Source organism: Coregonus clupeaformis, chromosome 6, assembly GCF_020615455.1.
Source record: "Coregonus clupeaformis isolate EN_2021a chromosome 6, ASM2061545v1, whole genome shotgun sequence".
NCBI classification, from domain to species: Eukaryota; Metazoa; Chordata; class Actinopteri; order Salmoniformes; family Salmonidae; genus Coregonus; species Coregonus clupeaformis.
Window position 1 is genome coordinate 52,926,039 of NC_059197.1, and position 27,830 is coordinate 52,953,868.

General features: G+C 42.5%; 1 protein-coding gene across 1 annotated transcript; it reads left to right on the forward strand.

Moving 5' to 3' along the window:
- The first annotated feature begins 2,406 nt into the window (after positions 1–2,406).
- On the forward strand, positions 2,407–27,387 carry LOC121568086 (cAMP-dependent protein kinase catalytic subunit PRKX). Its single transcript, XM_045220904.1, has 8 exons — positions 2,407–3,184; positions 10,950–11,118; positions 11,666–11,929; positions 14,010–14,129; positions 20,705–20,800; positions 23,418–23,475; positions 25,060–25,137; positions 25,311–27,387. The coding sequence occupies exons 1-8, from the start codon at positions 3,019–3,021 to the stop codon at positions 25,434–25,436; spliced, it is 1,077 nt and encodes a 358-aa protein (XP_045076839.1). The 5' UTR covers positions 2,407–3,018; the 3' UTR covers positions 25,437–27,387.
- Positions 27,388–27,830: the final 443 nt, after the last annotated feature.

Here is a 27,830-nt window from a genome sequence, read left to right on the forward strand (position 1 = left end):
TAGGTGAAAAATCTGTTGATGTGCCCTTGAGCAAGGCACTTAGCCCTAATTGCTCCTGTAAGTCACTCTGGATAAGAGCGTCTGCTAAATGACTACAACATTTGGGCTTTGACTAGGCCATTCCAAGACATTTAAATGTTTCCCCTTAAACCACTTGAGTGTATGCTTAGGGTCATTGTCCTGCTGGAAGGTGAACCTCCGTCACAGTCTCAAATTTCTGGAAGACTGAAACAGGTTTCCCTCAAGAATTTCCCTGTATTTAGCGCCATCCATCATTCCTTCAATTCTGACCAGTTTCCCAGTCCCTGCCGATGAAAAACATCCCCACAGCATGATGGGGATGGTGTTCTCGGGGTGATGAGAGGTGTTGGGTTTGTGCTAGACATAGCGTTTTCCTTGATGGCCAAAAAGCTCAATTTTAGTCTCATCTGACCAGAGTACCTTCTTCCATATGTTTGGGGAGTCTCCCACTTGCCTTTTGGCGAACACCAAACGTGTTTGCTTATTTTTTTCTTTAAGCAATGGCTTTTTTTCTGGCCACTATTCTGTAAAGCCCAGCTCTGTGGAGTGTACGGCTTAAAGTGGTCCTATGGACAGATACTCCAATCTCCGCTTTGGAGCTTTGCAGCTCCTTCAGGGTTATCTTTGGTCTCTTTGTTGCCTCTCTGATTAATGCCCTCCTTGCTTGGTCCGTGAGTTTTGGTGGGCGGCCCTCTCTTGGCAGGTTTGTTGTGGTGCCATATTCTTTCCATTTTTAATAATGGATTTAATGGTGCTCTGTTCAAAGTTTCTGATGTTTTTTTATAACCCAACTGTGATCTGTACTTCTCCACAACTTTGTCCCTGACCTGTTTGGAGAGCTCCTTGGTCTTCATACTGCCGCTTGCTTGCTGGTGCCCCTTGCTTAGTGGTGTTGCAGACTCTGGGGCCTTTCAGAACAGGTGTATATATATATATATATATATATTTACATATTTAGGGTCTTATCAGAGCGACTTACAAGCAATAGGGTTAAGTGTTGCTTAAGGGCACATGAAGAGTCTGAGATTACACGCCGCATATATATATATACTGAGATCATGTGACAGGTGGACTTTATTTAACTAATAATGTGACTTATGAAGGTAAATGTTGCACCAGATCTTATTTAGGGGCTTCATAGCAAAGGGGGTGAATACATATGCACGCACCACTTTTCCGTTATTTATTTTTTTGAATTTTTTGATACAAATTATTTTTTTCATTTCACTTCACCAATTTGGACTATTTTGTGTATTGCCATTACTTGAAATCCAAATAAAAATCCATTTAAATTACAGGTTGTAATGCAACAAAATAGGAAAAACGCCAAGGGGGATGAATACTTTATGGGCTTTTAAGGCACTGTATGGGTGGCACAAATTGCGAAATGGGGGAGGGGAATTGGCAGGTATATGCACATTTTAATAGTGTAGTATTTACTACAGTTAAAAAGTGTAGTGTTTTTGCGGACATTACTGTAGTATTTACTACAGTGTATATTTTTGCAGATAATACTGTAATATTTACTATAGTATTCTACAGTATACTACAGTTTACTATATAATTATATAGTAAGTACTGTAGTATTCTATAGTCAACTGCAGTATTCTATAGTAAACTGTAGTATTTTATAATAAACTGTAGTATTATATAGTAAACTGTAGTTTTCTATAGTAAACTGTAGTATTATATATTAAACTGTAGTATTTTTTAATGTGAGGAAAAAGTAGGTGCAGACACTTATGGCTCCTATGATACTTGTGGGTAGAGGTAGAGGTCTTTCATACATAACAGTGTGTGTGTGTGTGTGTGTGTGTGTGTGTTAGCCAGCCTGAGCCTGGCCCCTTAGCATGCCATGTGTCAAGTGAAAAGTCATCTGAGGGCCGGAAACAGCTGTTCTAATTTGGGTAATTTGAGAGTAGTTCATTAGCAAACATGTCTTGGGTTTTCCTCGGACAATAGAGAAGGCAGTGAGGCACTCCACCAGTCACTCTCCCCACCCCAGCACCCCATCCCCACCCTCCCCACCGCAGCCCATGAGTAAATAATACACACCCCATTACTCAGAGGTTTCAGGTTTGACTGTATCAAGGGTTTACAGAGGGAGTGGAGTTTAGCTATTTGAGATTAGGCTACATTTAGCTGGTGCTGTGTACTGGTACTCTTTACTGTCTGTATCAATCTAATCTCACAGTAGAAAGCAGACCGTGTTTCATTTGAGTGGCACGTCTTCCAACTGTCCATGTGGAAAGAACAGTTACGGCTGTTTTCCAGCTGTCTGTCAAACCGGTCTCCGCCCCTTTAATCATACCATTGGTTAATTTGCACATGGGGTGTTTAGTCATTGGTCTGTTTTTTGTCAACACAAAGCATTCCCCACTTCTCCCTTGCCCTGTCTGTGTGTTGTTGAACTGGGTGAGGTTCTACTTGCGAACGAAGGGGAGAAGTAAATAATTTAAATGTCCCAAATATATTTATTGCTAGCCAACTAGCTAGCTCGCTTCCTAGGACGGAAGTTAAGCTAGCGAGATAACACGAGACCCCCTAGCTACTCAAGCGGCGGCTGGTGCGGAAATGGGCAGTATGAGTTTGTAGTTTGACATTAGCTAGCTAGCGTTGGTCATTCATTCAGCCGCTAGCGGTGGGATGGTTTTCTTTTGTGTTAGCTATAGCTTGTTAGCTACTCGGTTTGCTATGGCTAGCTAACTTCTGCATTTGACAGCAGTGACCGCTCGAGCTACATCATGCGAATCCGCAAGGATACGATCGTCTCCTGTTTTCTAGCTATCAAGACAAAGAAGATGCTCGCTTGTCCAAGGGAAGTTCCTACATTTGATTTAAAACCATAGTTGGCATTAGGGAATAGGGCAGACACTGATCTTGAGAATTGGCTACTGTAGCCGTCATTGGCTATCTATCCTCGGCGAAACCGGTTTGGTAGCTAACTAGCTGGCTAAAGTGATTGCTAGCATAGCTACATTTGGATGCATACGGAAAATGGCATCAACAAAGGCAAAGGTTGGGATAATAAATGAGAGCAACTCTATTTGCGAGAGTGCCAAGACCTGCGCGAGCAGTCCCATGTTATTGGCCGGAGCAGCATCGTTAACATTGAACAACAGGACATACTCACTCGATGACCTGGACACCATTGCCACAGTTGGTAAGTTTAGGCAGCAAGCCAGTATGTTACAGTACACACACTGGTGAAACTGGTCTGTCTATCGCAGGGCTTCTCACACTATCCTGCCTATCAACTAGGCTATATAGGGCATAGGCTACTACTACTGGTACATGTGTGGCTCGTGCACAACAGCACAAGCAATGAAAGCCAAGGCGACTATGTGATCAGCCATTCCATGGACTATGAGATCATGACATGACCATGAGACATGGTGATGTGCTGAACATGAAACATCATTCAACTCTTGAGTCAGAAGATAGCTGTCATGACTCTGTTCGGTCTGCTACTTAATCTGTCTGCTGGAAGTGGACACGGACATTCTCAGTTTGTCAAGCCCACCCATAGGTTTATGGCCCACTCTGTGCCCAATCATTGAGAAATTCATCATCCCACAGTTTCTGGGATTGTCAAAATGTTCTTGACATGGCATTAGGGGAAATATCTGTATCCATCTCAGGGATCAGGCTGGATAAATGGTTGCATTGCATACATGAAATAACCAGCTTGAGAAGTGAAAGCTTAATGGAGAAAATCTTACTTTCCTCATCAGGCTTTTGCTACATTGAATCCCTAGTTTAGAGAGGATGAGTATATATTATTTGTGAGAAGGAAATAGCTATATTAGTAAGATGTTCCTATTGCCCTGTGAAATTCAAAGGAATGTCAAAGTTCATGTTTGGTTCTGCTCACTCTTGTATGTGCATGTAAGTCCTTTCACTGCATTGTTAATGTGTCAGCAGACTCAGCTGTTGAACAGTGTTTTTTTCACATGGCATGATGGGTGGAGTCCACTCTGTGGTGAGTCTAATGCCAGAAAGCAAGAATGTTAAAACAACATGCACTACTTCAACACTGAACACATGCTACTGATAACGAAAACCACTTAATCTTTTACAGCGCTCTCATATTTGATTAATGACAAGGAAGACACTTAGCTAATAGAGAATTCCCTTCTCATTCTAAGCCCACGCGATCGGGGAAAGCATGAAGCTTAAGATAAAATCATCCAATTTGCAAAGCCTTTTGTTAGATGATGAGGGGGATTTACTTCTTATGACAAATCAGTTAAATGTCTTGAGGACTGCTTTTGTCTAATGGTCATTGAAATAATGAGGCACCTTGCTCTCACGTGACATTTAAAGCTTAGTCATTACAGGCATTTTGCCCATCTTTCGTGCATAGGAAAAGTGTTCTGGTGATGAGGCAAAGATGGTGGGGCATAAAACTACATCAAGGTAAGTGGCCACTGGCCAAGTGCTTTGAGTAGCATCAACAAGCTCTTATCATTCCACGTCTGGCATTGTTCCATCAAATATTTAGTGTCAGTTAAATCAAACAAAAACACGGGCCTATCTAATTCAGCTCCCACAAAATTAGAACAAGAAACATTCTGTATTCTATCCAGCAAACCAAGAATCGGACAAAATTACACTCCTTAGCTGTGAAAATAAGTGTAGCTGTGAAAATAAGTGTCGCTGTTTCTCACTCTAATTGATTCAATTCACGTGTGGAGAATAAATTCTTCAGTTATTTTCCCCTTCACTTTTCCAAGTTAGCTAGATCTCTGGTTTGTTTCCATGACAATACCTCACGTTGGTGTTGAGAGAAATGTCCATTTTGTGCCATTTATTATCATATAGCCTAACTGTTAGAATTTCTTTTGGAAACACTATTCAGTAGGGCTGCACGATATATTGTTTCAGCATCGTCCTCCCAGCTGCCCACTGCACTGAGGCTAGGAAACACTATCACCACCGATAAATCTACAATAATCGAGAATTTCAACAAGCATTTTGCTATGGCTGGCCATTCTTTCCCCCTGGCTACCACTACCCCGGCCACCAACTCTGCACCCTCTGCTGCAACTTGCCCATGCCCCCCCCGCTTCTCCTTCACACAAATTCAGACAGCTGATGTTCTGAAAGAGCTGCAAAATCTGGACCCCTACAAATCAGCTGGGCTAGACAATCTGGACCCTTTCTTTCTAAAACTAGCCGCAGAAATTGTCGCAACCCCTATTACTAGCCTGTTCAACCTCTCTTTCGTAACGTCTGAGATCCCCAGAGATTGGAAAGCTGCCGCGGTCATCCCCCCTCTTCAAAGGGGGTGACACTCTAGATCCAAACTGTTACAGACCTATATCCATCCTGCCCTGCCTTTCGAAAGTATTTGAAAGCCAAGTTAACAAACAGATCACCGACCATTTCGAATCCCACCGTACCTTCTCCACTATGCAATCCAGTTTCCGAGCTGGTCATGGGTGCACTTCAGCCACGCTCAAGGTCCTAAACGATATTATAACCGCGATCGATAATAGACAGTACTGTGCAGCCGTCTTCATCGACCTGGCCAAGGCTTTCGACTCTGTCAACCACCGCATTCTTATTGGCAGACTAATTAGCCTTGGTTTCTCAAATGACTGCCTCGCCTGGTTCACCAACTACTTCTCAGATAGAGTTCAATGTGTCAAATCGGAGGGCCTGTTGTCTGGACCTATGGCAGTCTCTATGGGGGTGCCACAGGGTTCAATTCTTGGGCCGACTCTTTTCTCTGTGTATATCAATGATGTCGCTCTTGCTGCTGGTGACTCTCAGATCCACCTCTACGCAGACGACACCATTTTGTATACATCTGGCCCTTCATTGGACACTGTGTTAACAAACCTCCAAACGAGCTTCAATGCCATACAACACTCCTTCAGTAGCCTCCAACTGCTCTTAAACACTAGTAAAACTAAATACATGCTCTTCAATCGAACGCTGCTGGCACCCGCCCACCCGACTAGAATCACCACTCTCGACGGGTCTGACCTAGAGTATGTGGACAACTACAAATACCTAGGTGTCTGGTTAGACTGTAAACTCTCCTTCCAGACTCACATTAAGAATCTCCAATCCAAAGTTAAATCTAGAATCGGCTTCCTATTTCGCAACAAAGCCTCCCTTCACTCATGCTGCCAAACATGCCCTCGTAAAACTGACTATCCTACCGATCCTTGACTTCGCGATGTCATTTACAAAATAGCCTCCAACACTCTACTCAGCAAATTGGATGTAGTCTATCACAGTGCCATCCGTTTTGTCTCCAAAGCCCAATACACTACCCACCACTGTGACCTGTACGCTCTTGTTGGCTGGTCCTCACTGCATGTTCGTCATCAAACCCACTGGCTCCAGGCCATCTATAAATCACTGCTAGGCAAATCCCCGCCTTATCTTAGCTCATTGGTCACCATAGCAGCACCCACCCGTAGTCTGCGCTCCAGCAGGTATATCTCACTGGTCATTCCCAAAGCCAACACCTCCTTTGGCTGCCATTCCTTCCAGTTCTCTGCTGCCAATGACTGGAACGAATTGCAAAAATCTCTGAAGCTGGAGACTCTTATCTCCCTCACTAACTTTAAGCATCAGTTGTCAGAGCACCTTACCAATCACTGCACCTGTACACAGCCCATCTGAAATTAGCCCACCCAACTACCTCATCCCTATATTGTTATTTATTTTGCTCTTTTGCACCCCAGTATCTCTATTTGCACATAATCTCTTGCACATCTAGCATTCCAGTGTTAATACTAATTGTAATTATTTTGCACTATAGCCTATTTATTGCCTTACCTCCATAACTTGCTACATTTGCACACACTGTATATATATTTTCTGTTGTATTTTTTGACTTTGTTTTTTTACCCCATATGTAACTCTGTGGTGTTGTTTTTATCGCACTGCTTTGCTTTATCTTGGCCAGGTCGCAGTTGTAAATGAGAACTTGTTCTCAACTGGCTTACCTGGTTAAATAAAGGTGGGAAAAAAAATTTGCGATGTATGCATCCACAATAGTCACATCGCAGAACGTGCGATTTAGTAAGGTAAACATATATCAGTCTACAATATATATATTTTTTAAATGTTAAACTAGCATTATATCTGTCTGATATAACATAATTTACTCAAATTTATGGGTTATTGGATACACAGTTTATTATTATTTTAAACACGGAGTTCGTTGCTGCACGTGGTTGACATGCAGGCTCTGCTTGCGCGTGACGAAATGATGGGCGAGGAACAGGCAAAAAAGACCGAAATTGAGAATTTGGTTGCAAAAAGAAATGCATCGTCAATTATATGGAAATATTTAGGCTACAGACAGCATGATGTTGACCAAAAACAGGTACTTTGTCGAGAGTGCCTTGCAATTGTTGCCACAACACGAGGCAACACGACCAATTTGTTAGATCATTTTAAGGCGGCACCACAAATCTTTGTATGATGAGTGCAAAGCATCTCAATGCCCTCCAAAGCAAAAATCTATTTCGGATGCTTTTGCCAGTATTACACCATACGAGAAAGGTTCCAAATGGCAGAGAGAAATCACAGATTCAATAACATTTCACGTCGCCAAAGACATTGTACCAATTAACACGGTTACCAAAGAGGGTTTTAAAAACATGATCCGGTCGCTTGACAAGCGGTATGTAATGCCATCACGCAACTATTTTTCTCAAGTTGCCATCCCAGAGTTGTACGAGAAATGCAAGGCACAAGTTGAAACAGAACTGTCACAAGTGGAATATTATACAGCAACAACGGACTTGTGGTCCAGCCGGACAACGGAGCCCTACATAAGTCTGACCGTACACTTTATTAATGAGGACTTCCACCTGAAAAGTCGCTGTTTGCAAACTGCATTTTCCCCAGAGGATCATACATACATCCTGTATTTTTTCATATCGCAATATATATTGCAGAAAAACAAAATATCGCAATGTCAGTTATTTCCAATATTGTGCAACCCTAGTATTCAGTACACCATGGAAGTATTCAGTGCATAATTGGTGCATATCCCTTTGCCTCAGGCATTGCTGTATTGGAGAGAAAAGGACATACCAGGCTTGACCCACTTGCAGGGGAAAACCTATGTCACATGGCCAAATGAAATCCCTAGACATTTCTGGTGGTAATCACTCAATATGATGAAAAGAGAGTATTTACACGCACACATCTAAAAATGGCACAGGAGCTACAAAATCAGCGGAAGAAAAAATGTACGTTTGCTGCTTCCACAAGAAGATTAGGCTACTTGAGGGAGCAACAAACAGTGATCGGAAAAGGACATTACCTTATGTCTTTACTGTGCAGACAGGTACTTGGCCTAATCTCTCTATTCTGCTTCCTTCAGAATACAAACAAAATATTGATTGAGCTGTTGGCTAAAGACTACGCGCGTGTCATTATTAGTTCACTTATATTGACCAAGGTGCTCACTATGTTTGCCAAAATATTTTATCTTGCTGTTTTTAGTGCTTTAGTAGTGTAGGCCTAAAGCCTGCTTGTTGGGAATCTCTAGGAAAGCAGTACTAGGCCCACAAGGAGAGGACAAACATCCATAGCATATCCATCTGATTGTGCTGAGTTTACAAGAACATATCTGCTTTGAGGCGAAATATTGCACCAGCAATGTTTTCAGGTACAGTGAGGGAAAAAAGTATTTGATCCCCTGCTGATTTTGTACGTTTGCCCACTGACAAAGAAATCATCAGTCTATAATTTTAATGGTAGGTTTATTTGAACAGTGAGAGACAGAATAACAACAACAAAATCAGAAAAACGCATGTCAAAAATGCTAAATTGATTTGCATTTTAATGAGGGAAATAAGTATTTGACCCCTCTCTCAATCAGAAAGATTTCTGGCTCCCAGGTGTCTTTTATACAGGTAACGAGCTGAGATTAGGAGCACACTCTTAAAGGGAGTGCTCCTAATCTCAGTTTGTTACCTGTATAAAAGACACCTGTCCACAGAAGCAATCAATCAATCAGATTCCAAACTCTCCACCATGGCCAAGACCAAAGAGCTCTCCAAGGATGTCAGGGACAAGATTGTAGACCTACACAAGGCTGGAATAGGCTACAAGACCATCGCCAAGCAGTTTGGTGAGAAGGTGACAACAGTTGGTGCAATTATTCGCAAATGGAAGAAACCCAAAATAACTGTCAATCTCCCTCGGCCTGGGGCTCCATGCAAGATCTGACCTCGTGGAGTTGCAATGATCATGAGAACGGTGAGGAATCAGCCCAAAACTACACGGGAGGATCTTGTCAATGATCTCAAGGCAGCTGGGACCATAGTCACCAAGAAAACAATTGGTAACACACTACGCCGTGAAGGACTGAAATCCTGCAGTGCCCGCAAGGTCCCCCTGCTCAAGAAAGCACATATACAGGCCCGTCTGATGTTTGCCAATGAACATCTGAATGATTCAGAGGAGAACTGGGTGAAAGTGTTTTTTTGTCAGATGCACCAAAATCGAGCTCTTTGGCATCAACTCAACTCACCGTGTTTGGAGGAGGAGGAATGCTCCCTATGACCCCAAGAACACCATCCCCACGTCAAACATGGAGGTGGAAACATTATGCTTTGGGTGTGTTTTTCTGCTAAGGGGACAGGACAACTTCACTGCATCAAAGGGACGATGGACGGGGCCATGTACCGTCAAATCTTGGGTGAGAACCTCCTTCCCTCAGTGGGTCGTGGATGGGTATTCTAGCATGACAATGACCCAAAACACACGACCAAGGCAACAAAGGAGTGGCTCAAGAAGAAGCACATTAAGGTCCTGGAGTGGCCTAGCCAGTCTCCAGACCTTAATCCCATAGAAAATCTGTGGAGGGAGCTGAAGGTTCGAGTTGCCAAACATCAGGCTCGAAACCTTAATGACTTGGAGAAGATCTGCAAAGAGGAGTGGGACAAAATCCCTCCTGAGATGTGTGCAAACCTGGTGGCCAACTACAAGAAATGTCTGACCAACAAGGGTTTTGCCACCAAGTACTAAGTCATGTTTTTCAGCGGGGTCAAATACTTATTTCCCTCATTAAAATGCAAATCAATTTATAACATTTTTTACATGCGATTTTCTGGATTTTTTTGTTGTTATTCTGCCTCTCACTGTTCAAATAAACCTACCATTAAAATTATAGACTGATCATGTCTTTGTCAGTGGGCAAACGTACAAAATCAGCAGGGGATCAAATACTTTTTTCCCTCACTGTATAGTAGTACAGTTGAGCTCAGAATCAAACCTGACAGTTATCTAACCTCTGTCTTATCATGTGATGACAGTGAATAAGAAGAAAAAGACAGGGTTTGGGCTTTGTTTGCTTGCCCCTATTAGATTACTATGGAGACTGAGAACAGGGAAGGACAAAGATCCCTTGTATGAGGTAAGCCCAAACGTGCTAGAAGCCAACATTCCATGACTCTATTGGGTGATTGTGAGTCAGTCACTCAGTTCTGTTTGTCTACTCCCTCTCTCCTTACAGTGAAATATGACTAGATGTAGGATGTCATTTTGTACTCCTCCTGACCTGGGGATGGGAATAGAGAAACAATCTGAATTGTTGGCCAAAATAATGAGCTCGGATTTGTAAAAGAGTGAGAAGACGACTCGATGAATATTGGACAGTTCTTCCAGGTTCAACCTCTTTAATTGATGGAAGGGTTGAAGACATGTCAGGGAGAATTGAATGTCAAAAACGCAAATATGGCATTCTGATTTCATGATCTGACTTAACCACAGATCTCTTCTTGATTATCATGGTTGATTTGCCTCAGAAATAAACTGAATGTTGCTCTACGACCTTTGGGCGTGTGAATGTGTGTGTGTGAGAGTGTGTGTGTGAGAGAGAGAGAGAGAGAGAGAGAGAGAGACCTTTTCTAATGACAGTTCTTCTCTCTCTCTCCTTGCCTCAGGCACAGGGACTTTTGGCAGGGTGTTCCTGGTGAAAGACAAGAAGAGCAGGGCGTTCTACGCTCTGAAGGCTATGAAGATCCCTGACGTGATCCGGCTGAAGCAGGAGCAGCACGTTCACAATGAGAAGGAAGTCCTGACCGAAGTCAACCACCCCTTCCTCATCAGACTGTGAGTGTCTGATCACCTCAACACCACATAACATAACTTAACAAAACATAGCATAACATGGCTATCGTAAGATAAAGAGAAGGAAGTCCTGACCGAAGTCAACCTCCCCAACATCATCAGACTGTGAGTGTCTGATCACCTCAACACCACCGCCATCGTCAGCCACAGATCTGTTGGAGGTGGATTTAATATATAAATAAGATATGGCATTAAGCAGAAGTCTTTATCCAAAGTGACATCCCCTACAGTGAGTGTATATGTTTCTAATATATGTATGTGATTAGTGGTATTGAAACCCACCACCTTGGTGTTGCTTGCACCACGCTCTTACCGACTAAGCCACACAGGACCACTTTCCACTTGTCCTCTACAACCGCTTTGACAAGGCCCATGCCACATACTGTAAGCTGAGCAAACATTGCCCAGACTACCCTTTTTTTCCTAACTCTCTACATCCAACCACTGTTACCCGACCAATATTTGTGTTTGAATAGAGTCACCTTGTTCAAATGTACCGTTTTGTTTATTTACTGTTTATGCCTTCCAGGTTCTGGACCCACCATGACGATCGTTTACTCTACATGCTGATGGACTACGTTCCAGGCGGGGAGCTATTCAGTTACCTCCGTAGCCGCGGGCGCTTCAGCAACACCACAGGCCTCTTCTACTCCACAGAGATCGTGTGTGCCATCGAGTACCTCCACTCCAAAGAGATCGTCTACCGAGACCTGAAGCCGGAGAATATACTGCTGGACAGCGAGGGACACATCCGCCTCACAGACTTCGGCTTCGCTAAGAAGCTCTCGGACAGGTATGATGTAATGCCACAGAGTACAACTTCATTGTCCATCGAAACGGAATTGTGTCTTTGGACTGTGTTATTATATTTCCAACCTCCCTGAGACCACACACACCCTAGAGACTGGAAGTAGCACAGGGTCAGCCGCAGAGCAGCATCCCAGTATGAGCTGTTCGTCCCCACCGGTATCATCCCATCTGGGAGCAGGTGTACTGCACAGCTAGGACATCCTTAATTGTTAGACATTATGCCCCCTAACAAGTCATTACCAGGATATTATTAGACTACCATGTTAATTGTGGGAGTGAATGTTGTTTGTTTTTCTTTCTCATTGTAAGACTATAACACGTTTGGGAGTTGTAGCCATACAGACAAATTTGCCTGATTGGTACAGTAGGGATATAGATGTCCTTCCGGAAGATGTCATATTACATTTCCATATAATATTCACAGAATGTATGGAGGGGAATCCTCGCTCGATCTAAGATGGAATCCCAAAACATGAGAGAAATACAAAGATGCGATTAAATTGCCGTTATTTTGTTTTTATATTAGTGTTACAAGCAGCGAGACGTCTTCAGGGACCTCAGTAGAATTGGAAAGCTGCAGCACTCGGGTTAAAACAGTTTTGTATCTGCAGTGCAGTAATGTAGTGATACTGCAGTAGCACTAGTGTTTTGCAGGGAGCCTCGCTGAACACAAACCTGACCCACTGACATGTAAACAGAATGGAGTAAGATTCCATTTTCTCTGGCCGGGAGAGTAAAACAGATTTGTACTAGATGTGGCTCTGATGTGCAACTTGTGACCCACTTAAAGAAATGGAAGGCAAAAGGAATTGCCTTGAATGCGTGGAGCATGTGAAGAACAAACAAATAGGAGAGTTGGCTGCCTTGCCACTGGTGGTGTTCCTCGTGTGTGTGTGTGTGTGTGTGTGTGTGTGTGAGATCAGTTTACAAGATGAAATACCACACCACACTGTTGATGCTTCCACAGTGCCACCTAGTGGCAGAATAATATTGACCCGCTTGGTTCTAGGACGTGCTCGGAGTTAACTGTTTTATTAGACCAGCTTTGCCAGGCGTAGAGCAGCACTCTGTCCAGAGAGACTACTCTGAGACTGCGGTAGATATGCCTATGTGATAAAGAGCCATGCGACAAAAAACATGCAATTACAGTGCAAGCTGCATTTTCCTCATTGCGTCCAAATTGTCCCATTCTTGTTCACCTCAAAATATATAATAAAGATGGAAATGTACAAATGAAACCAAGGACCTTGAGCCTGCTCCTTAAACAGAGTAACCATTTGCATACAAATTAACCATCACCACGGCAACCGACCAAAAGGGTTATTTTCCAGCGGGCCAGTGTTGTTTTTTCTTCAGAACATTTTTAAAATGTTATACAAATAATCATTTTGTTGTGTCCTATTCTGCTCCCCACTTCAGATGCCCTCCCTGGCCTGAACATAGTGATCCAGGCTTCTATATATCCTCCAGACAGTGTTAAATCAGCTGTACTATTGAACCAAAGACATTGATCTACCAATAACACAACCAGAACCAATACTTCCAGCAAACTAAAGATCCGTCGCTCTGTTGGATCCAAATACCACCCGATAGTACTGTGAGATCAGGCTACACACACTGTATTAGTTATACCATATCAATGTACATGCTACTGTGAGATCAGCCTGCATAGACTACACTACTACTGACTGAAGGACCAGTCGACTGACAGCTGATACTACTGTGAGATCAGCCTGCATACAGGACACTACTATAAACAGCAGCTTGATTACTTTACAAGACTGGGGTTGTCTTTCCCTGTATGTAACAGGAGTCTCCTCTCTCAAGGGTAAACTCATTGGAATGTGCAGTGGCACACAGGATGACCCTTGGGGAAACCTAGGCTTGGAATGATCATCAGTCAGACATTATTGGCCACGCAGTCAAAATAAAAGTTGTATGTGTGTGCATGTTCCTGTGTTCTGTTGTAGTAACGTAACATCTAGAATGTAAATAGTTCAAACGAATATTGTTTCTCTTTTATGTCTCTTTCTCTTTCGGTCTCTCTCCATCGCTCCATCCAGGACATGGACTCTGTGTGGAACCCCAGAGTACCTGGCCCCAGAGGTCATCCAGAGCAAAGGTCACGGCCGGGCGGTGGACTGGTGGGCCCTGGGGATCCTCATCTTTGAGATGCTGGCTGGGTGAGTAGTAGTGTCCTGTCCTCTGACTGAATGGGAAGGATGGGTGTTGAGCTGAACACTAGTGTCATGAGTCCTGACTGGCCAGGGGTTGAACTGAATACTGTAATGTCCCCTGACAGGGCATGGCTTGAACACCAGGGGTCCCCAGTCCACCAGAGGACAGGAGGACTGTGTGTGGTATTAGCAGGGGTTGGGGTCAATTTCATAAATATTCAAGAAGTAAACTAACATTCCAATTCCCCTCATTGCTTTTTAATAAAAGATATTGGAATCGGAATTCCAGTTTACTTCCTGAATTGAAATAGAATTGACCCCATCCTTGTGTAGTAGTATGTATGGAGCGGAGTGGGCTCTGTCTATGAACAATGGGTGGGTATCCAGCAGAATGTCTGTGGTGAGTCAATGGAGATACAAGTGTGCTGTTATTCAGAGAGTTGAACTTATGAGGTTACGTCACTCTGTAGTGGGCTTAATTCCAAGACTAGTCTGCCTTGTGTTACTGTGATGACGGAGGTGGACGGTCTTAAGGATGAAAGACAGGTTGAAAAAAGGTCAAAGGTAACTTATTCTGACGCATTCCCACCTGTGTGTGATCTGTGGAGGCCAAGGTTTCATATGAACAAACTGTGGTGGCTTTAAGCTATGCTCTCTCGTCTCAGAATCCCACTGTCACAGAATGGGACCTGGTCAAAAGTAGTGCACTACATAGGGAATAGGGTACCATTTGGAACACAGATAGTGACGCCGGGCCATTTAGCTATGGTACAACTGCAGCCTGATGTCTATAGAGATCCTATTTCAGCAGTGCTTCTGTAGAGTACACTAGTCTTGAATGAATGAATGAATGACTGACTGACTGAGTGGATGTCTGCTAGCAACATATAGTCTCACCATATAGCCTCACTCACGTGGCCGGATGCTCTTCCGCTCCTCTTTTAGACGAGGGCACCAAGTTAAATGATTTGTTCTCTATAGCCCAGCCTACACATGAGTTACAGTGGGGGAAAAAAAGTATTTAGTCAGCCACCAATTGTGCAAGTTCTCCCACTTAAAAAGATGAGAGAGGCCTGTAATTTTCATCATAGGTACACGTCAACTATGACAGACAAAATGAGAAAAAAATATCCAGAAAATCACATTGTAGGATTTTTAATGAATTTATTTGCAAATTATGGTGGAAAACAAGTATTTGGTCAATAACAAAAGTTTCTCAATACTTTGTTATATACCCTTTGTTGGCAATGACACAGGTCAAACGTTTTCTGTAAGTCTTCACAAGGTTTTCACACACTGTTGCTGGTATTTTGGCCCATTCCTCCATGCAGATCTCCTCTAGAGCAGTGATGTTTTGGGGCTGTCGCTGGGCAACACAGACTTTCAACTCCCTCCAAAGATTTTCTATGGGGTTGAGATCTGGAGACTGGCTAGGCCACTCCAGGACCTTGAAATGCTTCTTACGGCCACTCCTTCGTTGCCCGGGCGGTGTGTTTGGGATCATTGTCATGCTGAAAGACCCAGCCACGTTTCATCTTCAATGCCCTTGCTGATGGAAGGGAGGTTTTCACTCAAAATCTCACGATACATGGCCCCATTCATTCTTTCCTTTACACGGATCAGTCGTCCTGGTCCCTTTGCAGAAAAGCAGCCCCAAAGCATGATGTTTCCACCCCCCATGCTTCACAGTAGGTATGGTGTTCTTTGGATGCAACTCAGCATTCTTTGTCCTCCAAACACGACGAGTTGAGTTTTTACCAAAAAGTTCTATTTTGGTTTCATCTGACCATATGCCATTCTCCCAATCCTCTTCTGGATCATCCAAATGCACTCTAGCAAACTTCAGAGCGGGCCTGGACATGTACTGGCTTAAGCAGGGGGACACGTCTGGCACTGCAGGATTTGAGTCCCTGGCGGCGTAGTGTGTTACTGATGGTAGGCTTTGTTACTTTGGTCCCAGCTCTCTGCAGGTCATTCACTAGGTCCCCCGTGTGGTTCTGGGATTTTTGCTCACCGTTCTTGTGATCATTTTGACCCCACGGGTGAGATCTTGCGTGGAGCCCCAGATCGAGGGAGATTATCAGTGGTCTTGTATGTCTTCCATTTCCTAATAATTGCTCCCACAGTTGATTTCTTCAAACCAAGCTGCTTACCTATTGCAGATTCAGTCTTCCCAGCCTGGTGCAGGTCTACAATTTTGTTTCTGGTGTCCTTTGACAGCTCTTTGGTCTTGGCCATAGTGGAGTTTGGAGTGTGACTGTTTGAGGTTGTGGACAGGTGTCTTTTATACTGATAACAAGTTCAAACAGGTGCCATTAATACAGATAACGAGTGGAGGACAGAGGAGCCTCTTAAAGAAGAAGTTACAGGTCTGTGAGAGCCAGAAATCTTGCTTGTTTGTAGGTGACCAAATACTTATTTTCCACCATAATTTGCAAATAAATTCATAACAAATTCCTCAATTTGTCTGTCATAGTTGACGTGTACCTATGATGAACAGTACAGGCCTCTCTCATCTTTTTAAGTGGGAGAACTTGCACAATTGGTGGCTGACTAAATACTTTTTTCCCCCACTGTAAGTGCTTGCTTTTTGCTTATAGTCCACATGCATTCCTGCAGGTGTCACATAGGCTACATATACTAGGCTAATACATAGGGCCTAGCCTATGTATTCTCACTGAACTGTGAGTCGATAAAAGTGTCTGCTAAGCGCCATATTATATTACATAGACAATGCGTTGGATCATACAATCCATGGAAGCAAGAGAGAAGGACTGTGATAGTGTGATGTTCAGTACACTATCACATATGTTCCCTTCCAGGGGTACTAGAACCACAGGGGGTAGTTGAGAAGACTCATGAGACCATAGGCCTACTGGTAACATGAGGGGGTACTTCAGGGGTACTCCGGACAGAGCAAAATTGAGTTGGTGGTACAGTAACCAAAAAAGGTTGGGAACCACTGCACTATCATGTGAATTAGTCACCCCTAGAGGGCACTAGTTGTTATAACCTCAGTACACAGGATGTGTTTGGGTGTGTGTTTGTTTTGCTATGAAAATGTAGCATAGCCCTTATCTCCAGAGTGGGTTAAAATGTTTTAAAATCAGAGATATGACTTCATATGTATGCCTTTGAACAAAATCAACATAGATAGGCCTATTATTTGGCAGCTAGACTTATAATAATAATAATAATAATAATAATATGCCATTTAGCAGACGCTTTTATCCAAAGCGACTTACAGTCATGTGTGCATACATTTTTACGTATGGGTGGTCCCGGGGATCGAACCCACTACCCTGGCGTTACAAGCGCCATGCTCTAATAATCTACTTATAAAACATCACTCCGCTTTTCTTCACTACACGGCTGAACAGTTGGGAAAATATAATCTATAACATGTATTCGAACTTTGAGATTTATTTAAATGTTTTAATTGTATTCATAATGTTTATTATTTACCATATTTATTAAATGTATACGAGTATAGAAACGCACTAGAGTGGTAGTGAAGTTGTCAGTGAATCAGAGGTCTTTCTGTACGTATCTCCTCACCCTAGTCTATTCATGTGCCAGTGGAGAATTCAGTGGCCTTGGCTTCTGAATGTGACCTTCTCCATAGCATTCATCACACTGGCCTTTGAAGTGTGAACACACACTCAGCGCTCCAGGAGACAAAACTCCCTTCAGAACAACACGCCCTAAAAGGTTGACTGTCGCGTAACTGTTTTGTCAAAGGTCCTGTAGCTTCTGGAGGTGGAAGAATGTAGAGGGGGCTTCTGAAAGTTACATGGTGTGGTATGTTTACAAAGTCAAACATCCGCCCCGATGGTCCTGACTTCTGGGAGTAATCATGACGGGGTCATCTGTGCACTGAGCTTCACACACACTCAGTCCAGCCCGCCTGTATCTTACACACACCGACACACACACACACACACCGACACACACACACAGACAGTCCAGTAGACTTGTATCATCCTGTATCTAATCCTGCCTGGAGGGGGAGCCTGCTCTCCTTAATGAAAACCACCCTGTCTTTCTGTGTGTGTGGTCCTCCCTCCCACTCACATCACATTTTTTACATTTACATTTTAGTCATTTAGCAGACGCTCTTATCCAGAGCGACTTACAGTTAGTGAGTGCATACATAATTTTTTTATACCCCCGTGGGAATCAAACCCACAACCCTGGCGTTTCAAACCCACATGCTCTACCAACTGAGCTACATCCCTGCCGGCCATTCCCTCCCCTACCCTGGACGACGCTGGGCCAATTGTGCGCCGCCCCACAACATCTTCTCTGGTCAATGTAGCCTATCCAGTTCCATGCGAACCAGAAACAGTTTTATTTGCAGACTTATAGGCCTAACTGTTTTTCTACAAGATATGGAAGTTAACTATTCTTGGGAGTATTCTTGTAGATTCTTACTGTAGCTGTGCTAGGTTAAATCTACTCCTAAACACCTAGGCCTACTCCTACATGCAGACTATCCTAACTCCTACTCCTAAACATGTTAGTTGTTCCCTGTTTTCATTTATCCTGTTTTCACCATTTCCTCCATCCATTCCTCCCCATCCTCCTCTCCCTGTGGAATCTTGGCGACACCTCAGGTGTTACATAAAACCGTAGGTTACTGTTAAGTAAGAGGAGCCGAGTCTCTAGTCTCTCACTGTACATCACTGGGGACCTAGACTCATCTACCGGCAGGCTGGCGGGGGTACCTGGGGGAGCGGGGTTGTAGCCTGGGGGGGTAGTCTGCACTTGTCCTCCCACCCTCTCTCTCTCTCTCTCCCTCTACCATCCAGTAAGAGGAGGGCCCATCAGGACAGCAGCTCTCTGTTGATTCATCCTTTGGCTCCCCTCGTATTCTACCAACGCCCAGACACTTTTTATCCTCCCTTCTGCTCTGTCGTTCACCGTAGAGACCTGTCCCTGCTAAAGATATTACATTCCCCTTGGCAAGGAGCTTCTCTGAAGGACTTTATTCTGATCTCAGGCCATGACCAAACATTATTACCGGGTATTATTTCTCCCTTCCTCCTCCTGTCCGTATTAGTCGTTTCAGTTTATTGACAGGTTTTGATTGGTGCGTGCCATCATCCACTGATGCAGTTTTCCTTTGGATAGTTGGTAATATGTCTTATCTGGCTTTCGTCTGACCATCTGACTTGAATGAATCTACGACACAATTCTCTCAGACCGCTACATGAAAAAAAAAAAAGTTGGTCTGTGTTCTGACTCCATTTTGACTGGCTCGGCTCGGCAGCCCCTGTGACAAACTGGTGTGATTATCCGGCTGTCTGCTGCATGTGTAATGCATTTAGCTAGGCTGGCCTGGCCCATTATGTAATGCAGCCTGCATGGTTAATGGCTTGTCCAGGCTGGAGCAGAGCAGTGCTGGGAAAGCATTCAGCATTAAACCATCAGAGTCACCAGAATGCAGCTGATTGGTCTGTGGAGCTATAGCACTATACTACATCAAATCAAATCCAATTTTGTTTGTCACAAACATGTGTTTAGCAGATGTTATAGCGGGTGTAGCGAAATGCTTGTGAGATAGAGACACGTAGGCGACTGTGTTCACATACACACACAGGGTCAAACAGCACACACAGGTCACCAGATGAGTTAATTAAACTGTAGGGTTACGTGTTTCACTGCTTTGTGTTGTTGTGTATTTTACTGCAGCCCTTTCAATTCCCTGTCTATAGCTAGGTTCCCATCTATTATTCAAACATCTGCATAAAAACAATATGTACATTTTCCCACCAGAGATGTGTTTCCATCACATTGATTTGTTGCGGATAATAAGCTGTGCGTGTTGACGTAGGGCATATCAAAATTACTTTTGCGGTTAAATTCCTATGTTCCGATACAAGTAAATGGGTTTCCATCGCATTTTCAACTCTACTGATGGTTTTGTCACAAAAAAAATGTTGCGGTTGTTAAGCAAATGTGGTCTTTGCACGTGCGCTCTAGCCGACAGCTGTCAGATACAGTGCAGGTAGGCTACCTACATTATGAGATTATTATGGACAAAAAAGCAAGATTATTTGTCAAACAGCAGCCAAGCATCGATCATCATGTCACCATCAAGCTCATCACCGTGCACTTTTACCACCCTGGGAAGTTCATCATAACTTATTTCACCTGTAGCCTAATAAACTGCATGCTTTCCCGAGTCGTAGTGGGAGGAACACACAACATATCATTGCGTGACACTAAGTTTACTTCAATATAATGGTTATATCAATATTTGCGCGTAAAGGCGTTTCCACCGCCATTTCTCACATAATACATTTTACAGAGACAAGATCCCAAGCATTTTGCTTGGCGGACATTTGGAAAGTTTACCGTCAGGCCTGTCGTGACATTTTAATCCGAGGTACTTTACTCGCATAAATAGGTTGGATGGAAACTTGGCTTTATGATGCTATTTTTACACGGTGATTTCATTTTATTCTATTTCTTTAGTGTTTGCCAAAAGGAACAAAAATTTGGAGGAGTTTGCAAGTAATCACCGGTTGAGGAGCGATTTACTGTTTTATGACATGTTCTTTTATTTTTCTCTGAAGGTACCCACCGTTTTTTGATGACAATCCTTTTGGTATTTATCAGAAGATCCTCGCCGGAAAGCTGGAATTCCCGCGGCATCTGGATTTCTATGTAAAGTAAGTCAGTACACACACACACACACCCAAGCACAGAGGATTGTGGGTGAAAAATGGAGGCAAAGTACCCAAGGTCTACCACTACCTCGGCACAAATGCATTCCACTATGATACGTTATCGACGATAAGCCATCTTATATAATTTCAAGTTGTGAGGAGTCATCTGAATTTATGGAAGTTGATTTTCACATCACATTTCAATCAGACTTTTAGATTTAGGGTCTTGGTATGCAGGAAACAAAATGTTCCTTCTCCAGACTGTTATTGGAAACACAACCGTATCCACCACCACACTCTCTCTACCCATAACAAACATGGTGTGTTTTGGAAATGCATTACCAATACTCATGATAAGGACCTGACAATTGGAATTTGGCAGGACTGCATTATGAATACCTTTTTAGTTGTGTATGTGCATCTGGGAATGTACCAAATCCAATATTTAACTTATCTCTTCAGTGCATGCTTGCGTGGATGTGTGTGTGACCGTATGTGTGGATGAACGTGTGTGCCTGCCTGCACACGCAGACAACGATCTACGTGTGTGTGGTAACGGCTACGTCACACAGCGCAACCATCCTCCCAAACGACAGGGTCAATCAGCCTCCCATGCAGAAGATAAAGAGCTAGCTACACTGAATGTGGGGTGTGGGGCCTCACTAATGACACACCCTGCTGAGTTGCAACTCGTCCTTTAAACCCATCACAACCATCACGCTGCTCCTCAGAACAGCTGGGGGCTGGAGTAATGTTAGGAGATTACCGGCTTTAGAAGGAGAGGAGGGCCTGGGACGTACTCAATCAGCCCTGACACACTGGCCCAGCCGGAGACCTGGGAGAGGCCACAAACACACACGGTGTTACCAAACACACACACACACACAGTGTTGCCTAACGCACACACGCACACAGTCCCGCTGCTACATAACACACTGACAATAGAGCCCCAAACACTTAAACAATCTATCTTTTGGCCACCAGACAGACAGAAGGGTTTTATTTTTTTAATATTCCCTCCAGCTATATCACTGTCACTTTGACCCTCTCCCATCCATCAGGGCTGATGGGTAGAACCTGAGGCAGAGGTGTCTGTCTGTCCATTGCACTAACTATTTTCTATCGCATAGAAGATAAGATGTGTTACAGTATTACTAAACAGGTATTAGACCTACTTATTGTAAGGTGTTATATGCCATTCAAAATATACTGTATTTAGTATCCAGAGTATAGCCTAATTCCACTGTGCCAGGTTTTCTGCATAGAAAATTATTTTTTCAGGCCGCCTTAGTCCAAACCGATAGATAGATATAAAATAATTTTCAGGATGGTAAAAATGTTTTCAGTGCTCTATTGATTTTGTTATAATGTTTGAGTCACTCAGATAGCATAAGAACACGCATAAGCCATGGCAAAATGTGTAGATTTGCAGGAAATTTGCTTTAAAACTGAAACAATATTCTCTCCGCCCATGGTATAAAGTGTAGAATTCCTCAAAAATGTTGGTCGGTGACCGCATCATTGGCCACGCCCACTGCCACACCCCTGCCATTCCCACCACCAAAGCCCCATTTTGATCCAGACAAAGCCCTGCTGTGTGGTATATTTCCATAGAAATGTACAGTGACATTGTTTATCGCTTACATATTGCGTAAGATATAATTCTCTCAGATTGGGCAATCAGTTGGGGTTAAGGAAAGTCAGGCTTTATGACCATATTTTTATTTAACCAGGAAATGACTGTTGATGTTAGAAATGTATTTTGTGAGGGAGACCTAGCAAGATGTCAGCAGGAAGTAGTCAGTGTACACACCACACACAATACAATACATTGGAACAATTCAGTGACATTTTCTTTGATCAGAGCTTTAAACTCAGACACTCTCCTCTAGTTTTAAAGTATTTTGTAGTTCGTTCCAGGACCAAGGAGTATTATAGGAGAAGGATTGTTTCCCCATTTCAGTCCTTGCCCTAGCAACTGTAAAAGAGAGCACTGAATGAGAGCGTAGGCTGTAGGATTGTGAAGTTGTTAGTTAGGAGGGTTTAAAAAGATAAAATGCACACTGTCAATATTCTGCTAGGATATTTACGTCTGTGCTGGCAGCTCGTTGGTTGTGAGATACGGCAGCTTTATTGAAAGCTCGCTCTGTCAGCGCCGGTCGCATATCATCGGAAAACTTACTGTCATTTTAAAGGCATTGTGAATCATCCCAAATTCATCCCTAAAGTATACCCACGCCAACATCTTTATAGTTGTGAAAAGTTGAACTTTAAAACCTGTCACTTTCCCTCAATTAAAAGAGGGAGAGAGAGAGCAATAGAGAGAGATGTTTCTGTCAGGATGCACCTCCACACACACACACACACACACACACACACACACACACACACAGGATGTATGTCTCTGTTACCCCATGGCATCTTTATGAGTCCGTCGGGTTATCTGTTGTTCCAATGGCCAAGCTCATCCATCTTGTTGTCAGCTTTTGGACGGAGACGGACCTCTTGGCTTCTGACTGAAGCTGCAGAGCTGCAGCAGATCTGCTGTCTGGAGATAGATTGTTAGTGTGAACTCATTGTGTATGACTGTCTCCCCGACTGTCTTTCTATTGTTTTCCAGAGATCTCATCAAGAAATTCCTCGTCATTGACCGAGCCAGGAGGTTAGGCAATATGAAGGTGAGTTTCAAGATCAAAGCATTATTGAGATTCAGATTCAGAAAGCTTTATTGTCCCAAGCTGTACAAAAACATTACACAAGAACAGATACACAGTACAAATTAAACTGATTTAAAGTGTTTTGTTGACTCGGCAGGATGTGGAGGGAGTCTTTTGCAGTTTGAAGTCACAGTCTGAACACAGACAGGAGAGGAAAGGGAGTGACTGAATGTCTGCATTTGGTTCCAATTAGCTGGATACATAGAGGAAGTTGTTGTAGAGGTAGTTTGCACCCTTAAAGGGGTGGGAGAGGGCGGCAGGGGTTTAGGGTGGATCACAGGAAAACAGATTTCCCCTTCCTCTGCACTGTCAGTTGAGTAGTTAATCACATGGAAGATCCAGGGTACCAGTTAATTACTTAGTCCTGCCATTTCAACAAATATATATATAGTATCTTGCTGAAAAGATGCCCCATTTGGTAGCCAGGATGTCCACTGTAGTAGTAGGAGTGAAGCCAGTATGCACAAGCCATCTGCACAGGAAATGTATAGAATGCGACAGAGAAGCTGTGTTTGCACAGTGAGCACTGGAGCCTCCCTCCACAATGAACATGGTCTCTTGGTAACACCATATTCCCTTTATAGTGCACTACGTTTGAACAGGGCCCATAGGACTCTGGTCAAAAGTCGCTCTGGATAAGAGCGTCTGCTAAATGACTAAAATGTAATGTAAAATGTAATATGGTGCCATTTGGGACGCGGTGTCACTCAGTAGAGAGATCTGTAATTCCTCTTGAGTAAATGAATGTATTTTTACACCCCTGTGATGAATTTGCTCTCAGTTATAACAGGAGGGATTTTCTTTTTAAACTGCACAATGCTTCACATTCGACTAGACTCTTGTATTAAATGGGTAAAACATGTGAGAGATCCAAAGTAGGTGCTATGCACATCTTAAGTCTCATGGCGCACTGATTATTCCTACTTTGCTTGCCACCGTTGTGTGCTTTATGTATGTATGCCTCAGGAACACAGCAGGCCTGGTTTTTACTCATCTACCAAAGATGGAAAGACCGAGTGAAAGAAAAAAAACGAGTGTTTATCAGTTTTAGACTTCTAGTCCCTATAGACTACCGCCATGTTATGATTCATTAATTGGAATCATATATGTATCTGGCACTGACGTTCAATCAAATGATGATATCTGAGTGTTTTGAATTACGCTATTCAAAGGCATAAGAGTCAATGTGGGATTATATGAAGGCTCTTTTCAATATAACAACTGTTGGTAAGCACAATGATTAAATCAACAATTCACCACACAGTCTGTTATTAACTTGTGCCTCAAAGGGTTTTCTGATGAAAATGTGCTAGTTAGCTGACTAGCTAGCTGACTCATGGAGTGGTCTAGCTACACACTCGCAGTATACAGTGTGAATCACCACAGACACCACAAAGTGTTTAGAAAGAATGAAGTGTTTTGCTCTAATGATTATTATTTCAAACCATTTATTTCAGACGAGAAGAACGTTATTCATCTTGATTCCAGATTGTATTGAATAGACCGTCCACAGACAGCTCTGATGCACAATGTCTTCTCTTGCAGAACGGGGCTGACGATGTGAAAAAGCACAGATGGTTCAAGTCTATAGACTGGGATGGTGTTCCTCTGAGAAAACTGAAGGTCTGTCACGTTGGCTTTATTACACACACAAACATCGAGACACATCAATAGGAACACACGTAAACGTACACTTTATTTTCAGTACATACTGTTTTCATTAAGCTCACCATTTTAGAGTTGATATACTTTTAGCTCTTTGATGTATTCAGCGTCACATTATTTTGTTCCCTCAGCCACCCATAGTTCCCAAGGTGTCCCACGAAGGTGACACGTCTAACTTTGATGCCTACCCCGAGGACGAGTGGAAGAAAGACGCACCTGTGCCTGCAAAGGATTTAGAAATCTTCAAGAACTTCTAGAAAGGCGGAAGCAACGACAGATATACTTCAAAATACATATAGGTCTTGGAGAAGTAGAGAAGACTTCAATAACTTTTAGATCTTGGAGAAGGTGAGTGAAACTTCTAGATGTTGGAAAAATAGAGAAAGACTTCTGGATCTTGCTGAATAACAGAAAGACTGGTAAATCATCTGAGATGTCACCATTGTATGGTCAGCAAGAGAACTTCCAAGCTTCCAAGTCCCAGAACTTTATCTTGCTTGAAGACATTGAAGTGTTCCAAATTGGGTGGAAGAGAACTCAAAGCATCATCATATCGCCACAATATTTATCTATCATTCATTTCCTTTTTTCACTCAACTAAAACCTCGATCCTCAGTCCTCAGTTTATTTATTTTTTACGTTATGCAAAAAAGAAAATGATGGTCCTCTTTGAACCAAAGGACATTGTTACTGAAATTAATATGTTTAAAATGCAATAATCAGGAATTTTATATTTTGTTGGGCCAAAAAGGTTCCAGTTTTCTTTGTTGGAACTTTTGGGACTCAACCAACCGAGCAAAGCTTATGATCCAAAAATTATTACGCATACAGTAGACTCAGTATTGAGCTGTACAATAAATGGAATTTAGGTATGTGATTACTATATCTTTACTTAGTAGTTTGTACTGGATATTTGTCAATGAGAAAGGATGAAACATGTACAGGAACGTATTACAATATCATGCCAAGCAAGCTTTGTAATATCATTTTATTGACTGGCCGCTAGTCAAATAGGCTGTTAAACTTTTCATTTTGAGCTGTAAGTACTTGGCTATCTATCGGCTAGACATCAGTGCATGTGTGCATCAAGGCCAGACCAGAAAGCACTTGTAAAAGGTGCCTTACTTACTTCAGGAGGTTGGATTTGACATATGTCTTCTTCTTTGCTCCTGACAAGCTATTTGATTTGAAGTCAGTGGTACTTTTTCAACTTTATTTATATAACACACACTGTTTATACTTGAGCTGTGCTGTTGAAAACGTTGACTGTTAATAATAGTATACGTGGAATAAGTGTCGTGTGGACGAAGTGTAGCTAGCTACTATATGTGGACTCAGTTTCCTCCCATCTTTTTCTTCCATCCTCTTTGTTCTATTTTGCTGTTCACACAATAACTAAAAATGTCCCTGTATATTAACTGGTATGTCTATCTTTCTCTATGTCTCTTTCACGTACTATAAAGAACTGTAGAATAGAGATCTCCAGCTGGTTTCATGTATAGCCACGCAGGTAGTAGTCTCAGCAGGACACTTGGCCATCTGCTTCAGGCAGCCAATAAACTCTGTTATCTTCTCTCCACCAATCATATCACTGGCCAGTAGAAGGCACATCATGACTAGACACATCATGGTACAATCACAATCTCTCGGAAATGGACTTAGTAACTCTCAATTATTTCTGGCCCTTCAGTCAACTTAAATTATTTGAATTGAACATTTGATTGCTTGTATGTAATGTTTTATGTAATTTTCTTAATAACCAATTATGGAACAAAACTCAGTGTGAGTTTATTCGGTCTGTTTAGTGTAATTAGGACTTTTGGACAACGCATGTATTGTTTTTTACGTCTTGTTTTTTTTCAGTGTGAAGTGTGTCTCTAGGGCATTTGTTTTACAATCCACAGCCTTTTGCCTTTTTTTAAGATGATGTTTTTGTTTATGTATTAGCAAAAAGAAAACAAATAGGAAAGAAGGAATACTGTACTTTTAGGTCAATACAAGCGTATGATATTTTATACCCAATACCATTTTGCCAATGCCTTTTGTCAAAGTGTATAGATTGTTTTATTATTATTTAATAGCCTACCTTACAAACTTTGTATGGCCTTTCACGTTGTTGATGTTGCAGTACTGTATTTAACTTCTTGAGATACTGTTTAAAAGATCCACACAACCTGGATTAAAAACACCACCTATCCACTGACTCAACAACTGATTCTCTTTCCTCTCAGAAGTGTGGTTATAATATACTGTAATGTGTTAATAGTGTGTTAACAATTTGGTAATTGCTATACTTTGCTTTCTGATAGGCTAGGTGGAATTCTTCATATTGCTTACATCTATGTAATTGTTTCAGATATACCAGAGTACTTGGGGTGGTAGGAGCCAGGGTTACATTTGAAATTCAGCATAGGATGTGATTTTCTAGTTCCACATTGGTTTTGTATGTACTGTAGGTGACATGTAAGTGATGTGACTGATGGCTGTCTGGTTGGCCAAATGCTATTAGAGTATCAACACCTTTAATCTTCTCTGATTCAATAACTCTTATCTGGCCTTAGAAGTATTAGCGACTCCTATTTCAAGTCATAAGACAAATTAACTTTCCGAGTGTTTCCGTCGGTTGGTAATTTGTCTTCAAGTTCACCGGC